The sequence below is a fragment of the Leucoraja erinacea genome, unplaced genomic scaffold (assembly GCF_028641065.1).
Source record: "Leucoraja erinacea ecotype New England unplaced genomic scaffold, Leri_hhj_1 Leri_82S, whole genome shotgun sequence".
In the NCBI taxonomy this organism is placed as follows: Eukaryota; Metazoa; Chordata; class Chondrichthyes; order Rajiformes; family Rajidae; genus Leucoraja; species Leucoraja erinaceus.
This window is the reverse complement of record NW_026576762.1, coordinates 13,468-29,081: the sequence shown is the minus strand read 5'-3', so window position 1 is coordinate 29,081 and position 15,614 is coordinate 13,468. Positions and strand designations below refer to the sequence as shown.

Sequence of the window (15,614 nt, the reverse complement as noted above, 5' to 3'; positions counted from 1 at the left end):
CCTACTCTATCCTGAAGAAACGATAGGTCACTTTATCCACATCCACCGAGATCTAATACATCACAATAATGCCATTCATTAAATAGGAGAAACCTCCCAGACTATCTCATATCTCCCTTTCATCGAAGAGCGCAGATCCGAATCACAGCCGTGGCAGATAGTGGGATTAGCAAATGGCCCGACTACCTCACGCGCGGCATGGACACAATGTGTTCGATAACTCGCTGACGCCGGATTTTTTGATCAAACGATTCATCCCTTATTGGCATGTTGTTTCCCATGCCAATAAGGGATGACCTCTAGTCCAAGACTGCTCCACTAGGTTAAACGTCCTCTCCACATCAACCCTCTCAAAGCCTTTCACTATTCTGCATATTTCAATGAGGTCCCCCCTCATGTTCCTCCGCAGATGTTGCCTTGCCCATTGACTTTCCCCAGCACTATGTGTTTCGCTGAAGATTTTAACACCGGCTAGACAGTTGGTATATTTCAGAGCGGAAATGTTAATGACAAAAATACTCCAATAATTTGTTTCAAGGCAGAGGTAGATAGATTATTGATTAGTACCGGTGTCAGGGGTTACGACATGCGTTATACTTATATTTGTGTGTTTGCGTTAACCGACCCGTTAGACTGCAGCAAGGAATCCTTTAATTGTTCTTTTGCCCGTGCATAGGACCATTAAACACACTTGGTTCGTGTTCTACAACTCTTACCGTCCCCCCATCTGGATCGTGCTATTGCATTGTTATTTCTTAAACACCACCTAGTCAGTCGCATCTCTAGAAAGGCCTAAAAACATCAATGGCCAGATTACGAGAAGGTATGACGCAAAAAGTATGTCGACTCGTCCAATTCAGCGCCATTATCAGCATACAGTATTTGGCAACTTCCAGCTACACAAGCTTCTTAATGTATGGCTGGAACAACATGTACTAAAGCAGGATCTTGCAGTAGTCAATGGAAGTGTCTTTAGGGAGTCAGCAGTATCCAGCGATCTGCCCTCTACACTTTCATTTGTGAAGCAGAGCATCGGCCCAAAATATCAACAATTAAATTTCCTCGGTTATGCTGCTCAATCTGCTGAATTCCTCCAGCTGTTTGAGGAAGGACATTCTTGCTATTGAGGGACGCAACGTAGGTTTACAAGGTTAATTCCCGGGATGGCGGGACTGTCATGTGCAGAGAGAATGGAGCGGCTGGGCTAACTCTGGAGTTCAGAAGGATGAGAGGGTTTGTTATTGAAACATTTAAGATTATTAAGTGTTTGGACACGCTCGAGGCAGGAAACATGTTCCCGATGTTGGAGAGGTCCACACCAGGGGCCGCAGTTTAAGAATATGAGGCAAGTCATTTAGAACGGAGACGAGGAAGCACTTTTTCACAAAGAGAGTTGTGAGTCTGTGGAATTCTCTGCCTCAGAGGGCGATGGATGCCGGTTCTCTGGATACTTTCAAGAGAGAGCAAGATAGGGATCTTACAGATAGCGGAGTCAGGGGATATGGGGAGAAGGCATGAACGGGGTACTGATTGGGAATGATCAGCCATGATCACATTGAATGGAGGTATTGGCTCGAAGGGCAGAATGGCCTACTGAACTTCCTTGCTGCCATGTACTATGTGTGATGTTTATAGTCAGAAGTATACGTTGTATTTTAGCCTTAGCAGTTATCGGTAGTTTTGCATTTCGCTTTTAATTCTTTAAGAGGGAGGATGTACATTAGTGTCACTCAGAATGTGGCTCCGACAACAGGCTTATTAGAGTTTGCTCTCTCTCTCTCTCTCTCTCTCTCTGATTCACAATAAGTATGTGTATAGAAAACTCCGTTGTGTTTCTCTTGACTACGGGTTCTAATCACCATGTGTGAGTGTGGCCAATCTTTCAACATCCCCTGCTTCTATTAGTCAGTTTCGCAGTGATATGACCGCCCCCTGCTGGTCATTTCTGTCGCAAACGTCGTTCTGCCGCCAGCGAGCACCTCTCTGTCCCACACGGTGAAAATGCCCTCTTGATTTTCAAAGGTCAAGCCTATAGACTTCCAAATACATTATTTTGTCAAATACATTTATTTTCGGTATTACAATGTTTTCTTATTAAACCTACTTTCCAAATCTAACGTTGCTCTGTGATATTTGATTAAACATTTTAATTTTAAGCAATATCGTCTACTCCTCTCCTTCCTCCTCTGCTCTTGTAAGGTCGGTGGAATCCAGGGCCACCTCTTGACAGTCCTTCTCCAGCGACGCCATGTCCTCCCGCGCGTCCTGGAACTCCCCTTCCTCCAGCCCATCTCCCACGTACCAGTGGACAAAGGCCCGCTTGGCGTACATCTTGTCGAACCTCAGGTCCAGGCGGGACCAGGCTATGGCGATGGCGGTGGTGTTGCTCACGTGGCCAGGTCGCCCTCCGGCACCACCGTCGGATGCTGGTAGTTGATGCCCACCTTCGGGGGTAGGGAAAGTGCAGACATTGGATATCCATTCATGGAACATGCTAGCTCGTCCCAACCCCTTCGAAATGTAAACCCCGTGTTCTGTGTGAATTGAAGAGCTCCTGTTCCCCGGTCGAGGCCGCTGGAAAGGGGAACGTGGCAATTAAGTGATGGACCCAATTCTTTACGTCCGCCCCTATCGAAGCTCAATGTTCCCTGGAGTATTATTACTGACCGATTACCCAGTAGAAAGAGATACTTCGGCCCATCGTCTCCATGCTCGTGAATTACTTCAAAACCACCCACTCTCCTCCATCCCGAGCGCCGGCATCAGGACAGAATGTCTCCTGCAAATGTTAGGACGGGGTTAGAACATTCCCATGAGACGACTACATAGTTGAGTAGGGAGGGTACAATGGTGAGAGAGAGGGAGGTACTTGTTCAATTGTTGTAACCTATTTAACATTTTTAGACGGGCCGTTCACCTGAGGTCTCGGACAAACAGAGCCAATGTCCCTCCTCCACCGGGACACACAGTTTTGTCCCAAATCCTTCACTCAACTTGAACCCGGTCGGCATCCACTCCACGAACTGGATAGAGCGCTTGCTCTTGATGGTGGCGATGGTGGCGTTGACGTCCTTGGGCACCACGTCCCCGCGGTACAACATGCTTGCCCTGGCGGGGGTCGCACTTCACTATCTGGTTGGCCGGCTCGAAGCAGGGGTTGGTGATTTCGGCGACCGATAATTGCTCGTGGTAAGATTCTCGACCGATATCAGGGGCGCGTAGGTGGCGAGCGGGAAGTGAATGCGCGGGTAGAGGACCAGGTTGGTCTGGAACTTGGTCAGGTCCACGTTGAGGGCACCATCGAAGCGCAGCGAGGCGGTGATGGACGACACGATCTGCACGACCAAGCAGTTGAGGTTGGTGTAGGTGGGGCGCTCGATGTCCAGATGTCCAGATGTCCAGGATCCGCCGACACACGTCGTAAATGGCCTCGTTGTCCACCATGAAGGCGCAGTCGGAGTGCTCCAGGGTGCAGTGGGTGACCAGCACCGCGTTGTAGGGCTCGACCACGGCGGTGGAGATCTGCGGCGCCGGGTAGACGGAAAATTCCAGCTTGGATTTCTTGCCGTAGTCGACGGACAATCTCTCCATGAGGAGGGAGATGACGCCCGAGCCGGTGCCGCCCCCGAAAGTGTGGAAGATCAGGAACCCCTGCAGTCCGGTGCACTGGTCGGCCTAGGGTGAAATTCAAACGCAAAAATAATCAATAGACGACAGGATGTGACGTTACTGATGAACGCTACCAAGCTACATCTGAGGTTGAGCGCACGAAAATAGGACTCGAATGATCGCGCGACATGGTTTATTCATAACCTATGCCTACACCTAAATGCTAATCTGGTTGGCAGTCTGGGCTGGGAGGGTTTGTCTATATTGAGTCGCCATACGTGTGGACACTTCCCATCCACATTTCTGTCCAAATCACTTCCGAAATTCGGAACGTTTTTCGGCCTCCGACGTGTTACAGCAAGGGACAGCTGAGCTAAATTTGGATTGACATGTCAATAAAGATATACAGCTCTGGAAAGTCTGTGTTGAGAGCAATATGTACTGTTCCGGTTGCTCCATTTCTGGAAGGACGTGCAGACATAGATGAGGGCGCAGATGAGTTTCTCTAGATTATGCCAGGATTTGAGGCTTTTAGCAAAATAAATACCTGGATTGTTTTTGTTGTCGGAGGCTTGATAGATATTTATTCAAATAATGTAATTCATGGAATCATGGAGAGATACTGTATGGAAACTGTAATAGAGGATTCATGCGGATTGCTGGGCCAAATCTCGATGATTCATTTCGGAGGCCTGATAGATATTTATGCAAATACGATATATATACGTAGGGTACATTTTGAGAACTCTTTTCCTGAGGTTTGGAAATATCACAGTGGATTGGGCAAGGCGTTAAAGTACGCTAAGTGCACTGGACACCCAGTTCTCAGATGACGCTCGGGACAGGAACACGCTCTCGGAAGTTCCGTGGTAATACAAGAATTCTGGGAAGCTCCATTCAATGTCCACCTACCGCCTTCCCTATGCGATCCAGCACCAGGTCCACGATCTCCTTGCCGACCGAGCAGTGCCCCCGGGCTTAGTTATTGGCCTTGTCCTCCTTTCCCGTGATGAGCTGCGCGGGGCGGAAGAGCTGCGGGTAGGTGCCGGTCCGCACCTCGTCTGCAGGGGAGGGAAGAGGGAACAGAGAATTAATCAGCGCCACAAACGCCCTTCCTTCCCGACGCGGGGAGGTTTTGAGACAATTCCAGACAAATGAGCCTTCGCCAGCCACTCCAAACTACCGATCACCGTGGGCTCCAAGTCGATGACCACAGCCCGCCGGACGTGCTTGCCCGCCCCCGTCTCACTGGTCTTGTCCATCCGGCTGGATCCCGTGCTCCAGGCAATACAGCTTCCAGCAAACGTTGCCGATCTGGCACCCGGCTGGCCGACGTGAACTGAAATACACCCATGGTGGAGATGGGGGGGGGGGGGGGGGGGGGGGGCGGGATTAGTATCGGATGTGGATACGTTTTGACAGACTGAGAAAATGGGGTGGGGGGTAAGTCACCCGGCGCTTCTTCCTATGCTCCAAGTATAACCCCTCCCCCTCCGCCTCCCCCGATCCCGTCCCAAGAAACCCACCCCCGTCTGTGTGCACGTCCCGCTGATAACAGGGTCTCCCGGCGATAACAGGATTCTCTTAGCACCGCTCGCATTTCTCCGATTGGTGCACGCCGCCCACAGAGGGCTCCCGTTCACCAATCACTCCTCAGATTTCTAGCACGTCACCCACCATAATGTCCAGTGATCACCGCAGCCCTCGACAGTGACTGGCTGACGCCGCCGGTCGCGCTATTTATACCCCGTCATTATGGGAGAGGCCCGTCGTCTGATTGGTCGGCCGGAAGAATGGTTGCTATGTGCCAGCCAGTGGCGGGCGGGCACTGATTGGTCGTTTATACTAAAGGGCGGGGTCAAATGATGTCCGCATTAGATAATGGGCAGCAATTGTCTGTCCTCCTTAGTGAAGACAGATCCAAAGTACCTGTTCAACTTATCCCAAATTTCCTTGTTCCCCATAATAAATTCACCCTTTTCAGTCCTTAAGGAAACAACTTTGATCTTAAAGATGTTTTTCTCTTTACATACCTAAAGAAGCTGTCCAAACCCAGGGATAAGATAGCTTCTAGATCAAGATGATGAACCCCAACACAGGATGAGAACGGGGGAGCACCTCATCTGTGCAACGATCTAAGAAGAGACTGGCAACACCCTCGGAGGGGTGTGAACTTTATGGCACAGCCCCAATATCGGCTGAAAGGATTACACCGCCTACAGGTAGCAACTGATCCATCGACCCGAAACAAGCTGTCAATTTGGGGTACAATTGAACTAATGGCCATACCTTTGGTTTGGTGGACTTAGGGATTTGAAATATTTCAAATGTCATTAGAAACGGGAATGGTGCCGGAGGTTTGGCGTACTGCGCATGTTCTTCCATTGTTAAAAAAAAAAGGATTCTCAGAGTAAACCTAGCAATTTCCGACCTCGTAGTTTGATGTTAGTGGCGGGCAAATTAATGGAAAGGATACTTAGAGATAATATATATAATCATCTGGATAAACAGGGTATAATTAGGATTAATCAACATGGGTTTGTGCCTGGAAGGTCATGTTTGTCTAAACTTCTTGATTTTTTTGAAGAGGTTACTAGGGAAATTGATGAGGGTAAAGCGGTGGATGTTGTATATATGGACTTCAGTAAGGCCTTTGACAAGTTTCCACTTGGAAGGTTGGTTAAGAATGTTCAATTGTTGGGTATTCATAGTGGAGTAGCAAGATGGATTCAACAGTGGCTGAATGGGAGATACCAGAGAGTAATGGTGGAAAACTGTTTGTCAGGTTGGAGGCCGGTGACTAGTGAGGTGCCTCAGGGATCTGTGTTGGGTCCATTGTTGCTTGTCATATACATCAATGATCTGGATGATGGTGTGGTAAATTGGATTAGTAAGTATGCAGATGATAATAAGATAGGTGGTGTTGTGGATAATGAAGTCGATTTTCAAAGCCTATAGAGAGATTTAGGCCATTTGGAAGAGTGGGCTGAAAGATGGCAGATAGAGTTTAATGCTGATATGTGTGAGATGTTACATCTTGGCAGGACAAATCAAAATAGGACGTACATGGTAAATGGTAGTGAATTGAGGAATGAAGTTGTACAGATGGAACTAGGAACAACTGTGCATAGTTCCCTGAAGATAGAATCTCATGTAGATAGCGTGGTAAAGAAATATTTTGGTGTGCTGGCCTTTATAAATCAGAGCAGTGAGTATAGAACTTGGGTTGTAATGTTAAAATTGTACAAGTCATTGGTGAAACCAATTGTGGAATATGGTGTACAATTCTGGTCGCCAAATTTTAGGACAGACGTCAACAAAATAGAGAGAGTACAGAGGAGATTTACTGTGTGCAAAGCTGGTAGTGACATACCCCAAAAGACTTGCAGTTGTAATTGCAGCGAAAGGTGGTTCTACAAAGTATTGACTCAGGGAGGCTGAATACTTTTGCATGCCACACTTTTCAGTTTTTTATTTGTAAAAAAATTTGAAAACCATGTATCGTTTTCCTTCCACTTCACAATTATGCACAACTTTTTGTTGGTTTATCACATAACATCCCAATAAAATGCATTTTGGCGCCGTTTAGAGGGGGGCGGGTTTAAAATGCGATTTTCCCTAGGCTGTTCAAATCGAGGATGTTCAGCCTAGTTAATTATTGATTAAAAATCGCTGGAAGATTCCGTCGCTTTAGCTATTATTACTTTTAAGGGCTTTATCTAATTGTTATAGTAGTTTAAAAATTAACCTCTAAACCCGCGACCGCCGGCAACCGGCCGGATCTCATACAGGGGACAACAGAAGGTAGGCTGTTTATTTTTACATTAAAAAGGGCTTCTTAAGATCCCTTTATACAAAGTTTAAAGTTGCGAGTAGCTAATTTTGGGCCCATTATATCCTGCAGTATTTTTCTGGGCATTTGAGGGCACAAATCTACCGCAATGCGAACGTTCTAAACCAGCGCGTGAACAGGAGCCCACTAGAAAGCTGATTTAAATGGGCTTTAATTTACTGCAATTGAACACTAAATTCCTTCCTATAAATTAATGTAAATGAGATTTAAAAATCATGTTTTATTGTGAATTATTTGTGAATATTATTTGGACACTTAGGCTATTTTAAAAATGTTAATCATTTATTAAGAAATGGATAGATGTTTAGATCTAGTAATTGAAGTTTGAAATTAGCTACAATTGGGTAACTAACTAATTATATGCTTTAATTTCAGGTCATCCAAGTAAGATTGTTTTATATTTGTTTCAGAATGCTTCAATCTATGATAACTGAAAATTTCATTCAGTTCTCTTAATTTTTAAGAAGGTTATGGGCTTTTGACTGTCCACGATCACAGCTTTTTTGATATGTCCATAGAAAATCAATAGGGGACAAGATGCTAATTTCCGAGTATGAAAATGGCCATAACATTTTAAATACTTGAGATATGAAAGTGAATTAGGTGTCAAATTACGCTACTTTTTATGGTTTATCTGATGGGATAAATTGCAGACTTCATTTTTTAAATCTCAAACTTTTGTAACATTGCTACTTTCTGTGATTAACACGGTCAAAGGCTTTGGAAGCATCAATAGAGCACATACGGATTGAAGAGTGTTTGCCTCTATATTTGTTTACAATCTCCTTTAAGGCATATATGCATAAATCAGTGCCATGTTTAGCTTTAAAGCCAAACTGGTTATCTGTGGAGTTAACAAACTCATTTATTCTATCTAGCAGAACTCTTTCTAAAACTTTTGACAATATGCTGGCTAAAGCTTTGGGCCTGTAATTATTTAGGCTGCCTACTTTACCAGCTTTGTCCTTAATGACCGGCACTAACAGGACAGACAACATTGAGTCTGGTAACAAGCCATGATTCAAAGTAACATTAGCAATTTTGCAGATGACACAAAGCTGGGTGGCAGTGTGAATTGTGAGGAGGATGCTATGAGAATGCAGGGTGACTGGGACAGGTTGGGGGAGTGGGAAGATGCATGGCAGATGAGGTTTAATGCGGATAAATGTGAGGTTATCCACTTTGGGAGCAAATACAGGAAGGCAGATTACTATCTAAATGGCGTCAGGTTGGGAAAAGGGGAAGTACAATGGGATCTGGATCTGGTCCTTGTTCATCAGTCTTTGAAAGTAAGCATGCAGGTACAGCAGGCAGTGAAGAAAGCGAATGGCATGTTGGCCTTTATAACTAGAGGAATGGAATATAGGAGCAACAAGGTCCTTCTGCAATTGTACAGAGCCCTAGTGAGACCACACCTGGAGTATTGTGTGTGGATTTGCTCCCCTAATTTGAGGAAGGACATTCTGGCTATTAGGTTTACAAGGTTAATTCCAGGGATGGCAGGACTGTCATATGCTGAGAGAATGGAGCAGCTGGGCTTGCATACTCTGGAGTTTAGAAGGATGAGAGGGTCTCTCATGGAAGCATATAAGATTGTTAAGGGTTTGGACACACCAGAGGCAGGAAACCTGTTCCAGATGTTAGGGGAGTCCAGAACCAGGGGCCACAGTTTAATAATAAGGAGTAAACCATTTTGAACGGCGACGAGGAAACACTTTTTCTCACAGAGAGTGTGAGTCTGTGGAATTCTCTGCCTCAGAGGGCAGTGGAGGTGGGTTCTCTGGATGCTTTCAAGAGAGAGCTAGATAGGGCTCTTAAAAATATGAAATCAGGGGATATGGGGAGAAGACAGGAACGGGGTACAAATTGGGGATGATCAGCCATGATCACATTGAATGGCCGTGCTGGCTCGAAGGACCGAATGGCCTACTCCTGCACCTATTGTCTATTGTCTATTATGCTGAAGGCACAATTGCATATATTGTTTATAAGAAATGAGGAAAAGAACCATGTGAGCCATTAGGAGAGAGGTTCAAATCAGATCAGCTGTGTTCCTGTTGAAAGGTGGGATATCCTTGTTTGGCCGAGCGGCAACTTCTCTGCTGCTTAATATGGTTGAATAAAAGCCTCAGACAAGTAAATTCAATTAATGGAGTAACTTGGCAAGGCAGACTAGAAGTCTGAAGAGGGGTCTCAAACCGAAACGCACCCATTCCTTCTCTCCAGATATACTGTCCTGCTGAGTTACTGACGTTTCTGTCCGTGGCCTCCTCCACTGTCAGAGTGAGGCACAGAGTAAATTGGAGGAACAGCACCTCATATTTGGCTTGGGCAGCTTACACTCCAGCAGTATGAATATTGCCTTATCTAACCTTTGCTTTCCCTCTATCTCCACCCAAACCCTTCCGTTCTCCGACCAGTCTGACTGTCCCGTGATTAAATGATATCACTGTGAGTTTCGTTATCACCTTCTCCCAATTAACTATTTTCTTGATCCCTAACCCCTTTGATGTCTCGTTTTCACACCTTACACGTCCTTATCTCTATGTCTCCCTCTCCCCGTATTCTCAGACTGGAGAAGGGTCTCGACCAGGAACGTCGCCCATTCTTTCTCTCCAAAGATGCTGCCTGTCCTGCTGAGTTACTCCAGCAATTTACATTAATTATATTAATATTTGTATCATCTGGGCTTTTATTGACACCTTCCAAGGTCGAGCAGAAGATGAATTTTAGTTTCCATTAATTAAATATTATCCATGTATGGGATGCATTGGATGTGATGTGTTGCTGTGGTCGGGGCTGGGGATTGAACCTGCCGCACTGAGTGAGGCGGGGGTGGGGCTGGGGGAGGGGTTCGGGGCGCGGGCACCGCCTGAGCTGAGCCGGGATTCAGGGCGCTGGAGATTCATGGCGGTGCCGCGCCGATGGGCCCTGCCCCCATCCGCTGTCAATCACCGGGCAGCGTCGTCCTCTAAGATCTTTGGTGCTGACCAAAGATCGTAGAGGGACAAGATAGACCACTCCTTCGAAATTCAATGGGCTGACGTGTAGTACGCAACGGAACGTCACGGCCGCCATTTGTTACAGCGACACTCGACTTCCGGTATTCCACCCGCTGTGATTCAAAGCAAAGATTATAGAGCTCCGCTATAATCTTTGATCCAAAGCAAAGATCCTCAAGTATCTTGTAGCGGGAACAGACCCCTCCTTTGTGTAGTTTCGCTTGCATTGTATTGCTTTAACACACACTGCAAAAAATTAAATTTAACGTATATATATTTAATATATTTATATGAATGTGTGTCTGTGTGTGAGAGGCAAGTTAGAGATAATAGTTTATTCTCATGTATCAGAAGCAACTTTGATTTAAATCATCACTATTAATTTATTTGTCTTGTAAGATGATATACATAAACCATAAAGGCAATTATATATATAATTATATAGTAATAATAAATATATGCATATATATATATTTATACACACACACATATATACACACACATACACAAATGCATACATATTGATACATTTATATGCATACATATATACACATATATATATATATACACATGCGTATATACACACATATACATGCATATATACACATACATGCATATATACACATACATATATATTTATATATATTTTCATTTTCCAACGATCAATAGATTTACGATCAGCTCCTGTGGATTGGAGGATAGCTAATGCTATCCCACTTTTCAAGAAAGGAGCGTGAGAGAAAACGGAAAATTACAGACCAGTTAGCCCGACTTTGGTGGTGTGAAAGATGCTGGAGTCAATTATTAAAGATGCAATAATGGGGCATTTGGATAGCAGTAAAAGGATCTGTCCAAGTCAACATGGATTTATGAAAGGAAAATCATGTTTGACTAATCTTCTGGATTTTTTTGCCACAAGGCTTGGTGTTGGGGCTGCAACTGTTTACCATATATATTAATGATTTTGAAAAGGGAATTAGGAGCAAAACTAATGCATACATACCTACATATGTACCCATGCGCTGCTGTGACCCGAGCCCCGGAGATTCGGAGGCTCCAACCGCAGGCCTGGCAGACAGTAATATCGGAGCCTGCGGGTCCCTGCTGGGAGACCGCTTTTCGGGGCTTCCGCAACGGCAAATTATTCCGCCCGAGTAGCGGGGGTCGAGGATGACCTGGAGCGGGGCCTTACATCATCGCCCGGCGTGGCTTAAATGGCTGCGGCACTTTTCTAGCGCACGCCGGGGGCTCCAACAACCTCTATGAGGTTCAAGTGACAAATAAATTGTATTGTGCATTGTGTATATTTAAATTAATCTGGCAAGTTGGTCAAATAACATGGGCACCTTCTTGCTTTTTTTGCGACATGGATTTTTAAAATGTGAATGTCTCATATCAACACATTTGTGGGTCAACAGTATTTTGTATCAACCCCCACAATTTCAAATAATTCTCAATTGAACTTCTTAAACAGGAAAACAATTTTTATTTACATCATTTTGTGTGGCTGTCAAGGTAGCTGTGTAGACTGTAATTATGAGACTGCCGGGCAGTATCACTGTGAATGGTGGTGGCTGTGTGTTTTAATGCAAGTGTGAAAAGGAGAGTAAATTTAAAGAGACAATGTGAGAACCATCAGGGTTTCATCCAGGAACCAATTTAAAGGCAAGTTTCCATCAATTACAGTATTTTAATTGAAAATCTTACTCTTAATATTCTTCCTAATTAGGCTTTTGTGTTCCCTCTTGAACCTTGTGTCTCCCAGAGCCTCTGGGGAGGTTCTGGAGATACAATAACCCAATTTTGAGGCAAATAACCATCTTTAAAACTGCCTTTAATTCTACATTCTCCGAGGATGCTGGATGCCGCGACAATCTCTTGCAACATGTACAGAAAGGCAGTCAGCTGCAAAAAGATCAAAGAGAGGAAAGAGTATGGGGAAAGGCTTTTCAGAATCATAATCAGATTTTATTTTCCAAGTATGTTTTGCAATATACGAGGAATTTCATTGGCCAGGTCAGTCATACAATTAAAAGCAACAGCACTCAAAAACACATTTTAATACGGACATTCACCAAAGTGACTCCTACACATTCCTCACTGTGATGGAAGGCGAAATAAAGTTCAAGTCCCTTCCTTTTGTTCTTCCTCGGTCGGGGGCCTCAAGCCCCCCGTTCAAACTCCGTTCAATGGTGAACTCCTCTTGGTCTCCAGGCCTATAGTGCTGCACAAATCACTGCACCACATGCATCTATTTATTCATTTTTCACATGGTTCATATGCAGCTGGATATTAACTTGCTGACATGGAAAGAGATGCAGTGAGCATTCAATAGTTCAGACTTCTGTGCGAATTAAGGGACTGCTTGATGGGCTGAGGGTAATCGAGATTGGCTGATTGTCATTCTTTTGCAAGAACTGATGGAAGTTCTTATGGAAAAGCTGATGAATTGACTACGGGATGAGCTGGTGGGCTCGAGGATTGCTGGATGAGTGTTTTAGAAATATAGAAAATAGGTGCAGGAGGAGGCCATTTGGCACTTCGACCCAACACCGCCATTCATTGTGATCATGACTGATCAGCCCCAATCGATAACCCATGCCTGCCTTCTCCCCATACCCCTTGATTCCACTAGCCCCTAGAGGTCTATCTAACTCTCTCTTAAATCCACCCAGTAATTTGGCCTCCACTGCCCTCTGTGGCAGGGAATTCCACAAATTCACAACTCTCTGGGTGAAAAAGTTTTTTCTCACCTCAGTCTTAAATGGCCTCCCCTTTGTTCTAAGACTGTGGCCCCTGGTTCTGGACTCGCCCAACATTGGGAACATTTTTCCTGTATCTAGCTTGTTCAGTCCTTTTATTCATTTAGATGTTTCTATAAGATCCCCTTGCATCTAACAAGAGGGTTTTATTGTCATGTAGAACAATTTTCCTGCATCTAGCTTGTCCCAGATAGAACAATTAAATTCTTACTTTCAGCAGCACAACAGAATCTGTAAACATAGTACACTGTAAACAATATGATAAGATCCCCCCTCATCCTTCTAAACTCCAGTGAATACAAGCCTAGTCTTTTAAATCTTTCCTCATGACAGTTCTGTTAGGTTATTTGATGGTTAGGACAGGTTTAGAGGGGTATGGGCCAAATGCAGGCATGTATCGCCATTTGCATTAGTTTTGTGCAGTTAACAAATCACAATTTCACACAATGTACATAAGACGGCAGTTATTTGACAAATACTCTGCAGTTCGGTGCAGGAGATCTTGTCGATGAGTATTCTGGACCCACTGTTGACATCTGAAATTACAGGAGATATCATTTAGGATTAACTAATAAGAAGAAAGATGATCATAACTACATGCCTGAACAATGGATGATATATCACTTAAATGCAATTGTTTTCAGTTGTGTGGAGATCTGTATGTTGAAGATGTATTTTGCCTCTAATATGTCAATTTACCTTAAATGTAGAAGAGCTTATTAAAATCTTCTTACAAAGACCATTAAGTATTTTCTTTCTATCCTCTTTTGGACCCAAGGCATAGCAGAGCTGCCAACTCTCACGAAGAGGTAAGGGAGGGAGAGAGGGAAGGGAGGGAGATCGAGAGAAGAGAGAGGGAGAGAGAGAGATCGAGAGAAAAGAGGGGAGAGAGAGATCGAAAGAGAGGGGAGACAGAAGAGAGGGAGAAGGGGGAGAGGGAGATGGGGAGAGGGAGATGGGGAGAGGGAGGGGGAGAAGGGGGGAGAGGGAGAAGGGGGAGAGGGAGGGAGAGGGAGGGGGGGAGAGGGGGGGAGAGGGAGAAGGGGGACAGGGAGATGGGGGAGAGGGAGAAGGGGGAGAGGGAGTGGAACGATAGCACATTATAACGCGCAGCCGTCCCATTCCGACCAAAGATTATAGAGCAGAGCTGCTCTCGTATCTTTGATTGCGGCCGCCGCCGCCTAACCCCCCGACCCACCATTGCACCCAAAGATGATAGAGCAGAGTTGTATAATATTTGAATGGGCGGGCTTGTGATCACGGCGGGCTTGTGATCTTTGCTTGTGATGTCTCGGCAATTCGAGGGATATAATAGGTAACAGCCGCCGCATTCTCGGACACGAATCTGAGCTCGAAAAATCCCGTGGCCACTGGGCCTAATGTGTCCGCGGGCCATATTTTGGAAATAAATCCCTTACAAGAACAAAACCTAAAATGTACAGAAGTGTTAAAACTGTCTTTATTATTATGGTAAGTAAAGATCTATTAAACATAAGTCTAATAACTTTATAATGTACCGACAAACCCATTTCCCAATGGCTGTTGATGGGAGAACAGAAAATAACATTTTCACGACAGAATATCGACTGAAAATTATAATAATATATCCTTACCTTTATTTTTTATTGGGGAACCTAAAGAATGACAGCTCTGGTCGTTTAGATTTACGATTAGAACAGTTGATAGCGGAGCAGTGAGATGTAGATTTAGCTGAGGACGCCATTACAGCCCAATAAATGCTTAACAATATGGCGTCGACGGTCACACACGTCATACTACGCGTTTTTCGAGGAGTGGTCTATCTTGTCCCTCTAAGATCTTTGGTGCTGACGGTGGGAGGGTCAGGTGACCTGTGGCGGCGCGAGCGCGGCCGTTAAACCGTCTCCGCGCGAGCCGGGCCGCGCCTGCGTGACGTGCACGCGCAAAGGGCGCGCCCTCCGGGTGGTGACGTGAGAGCAGGAGAGCGGTGACGACCAAAGATCTTAGAGGGACAAGATCTCCCCCCTTTTCCCCTTCTCCCTCTCCCCATCTCCCTCTCCCCATCTCCCTCTCCCCCTTCTCCCTCTCTTCTGTCTCCCCTCTCTTTCGATCTCTCCCCTCTTTTCTCTCGATCTCTCTCTCTCCCTCTCTTCTCTCGATCTCTCTCTCTCTTCTCTCGATCTCCCTCCCTTCCCTCTCTCCCTCCCTTACCTCTTCGTGAGAGTTGGCAGCTCTGCTATGCCTTGGGTCCAAAAGAGGATAGAAAGAAAATACTTAATGGTCTTTGTAAGAAGATTTTAATAAGCTCTTCTACATTTAAGGTAAATTGACATATTAGAGGCAAAATACATCTTCAACATACAGATCTCCACACAACTGAAAACAATTGCATTTAAGTGATATATCATC

At 45.1% G+C, this 15,614-nt stretch overlaps 2 protein-coding genes and 1 long non-coding RNA gene across 3 annotated transcripts; all 3 read right to left on the bottom strand.

Annotated features, from left to right (window-relative positions):
* Positions 1-2,166: 2,166 nt before the first annotated feature.
* LOC129694868 (tubulin alpha chain-like) lies at positions 2,167-3,101 on the bottom strand. Its single transcript, XM_055631625.1, has 2 exons — positions 2,918-3,101; positions 2,167-2,444 (listed from the first exon to the last, which is right to left on the bottom strand). Exons 1-2 carry the CDS (start codon positions 3,099-3,101, stop codon positions 2,167-2,169), a joined length of 462 nt encoding a protein of 153 aa, XP_055487600.1.
* Positions 3,102-3,128: 27 nt separating this feature from the next.
* Positions 3,129-4,871, bottom strand: LOC129694856 (tubulin alpha-2 chain-like). Its single transcript, XM_055631614.1, has 4 exons — positions 4,793-4,871; positions 4,600-4,670; positions 3,418-3,675; positions 3,129-3,335 (listed from the first exon to the last, which is right to left on the bottom strand). Exons 1-4 carry the CDS (start codon positions 4,869-4,871, stop codon positions 3,129-3,131), a joined length of 615 nt encoding a protein of 204 aa, XP_055487589.1.
* Positions 4,872-12,410: 7,539 nt separating this feature from the next.
* LOC129694858 (uncharacterized) lies at positions 12,411-15,062 on the bottom strand. The gene is made up of 2 exons (XR_008723059.1): positions 14,840-15,062; positions 12,411-13,762 (listed from the first exon to the last, which is right to left on the bottom strand). It is a non-coding gene; the product is annotated as an uncharacterized LOC129694858 (long non-coding RNA).
* Between the last annotated feature and the right edge of the window lie 552 nt (positions 15,063-15,614).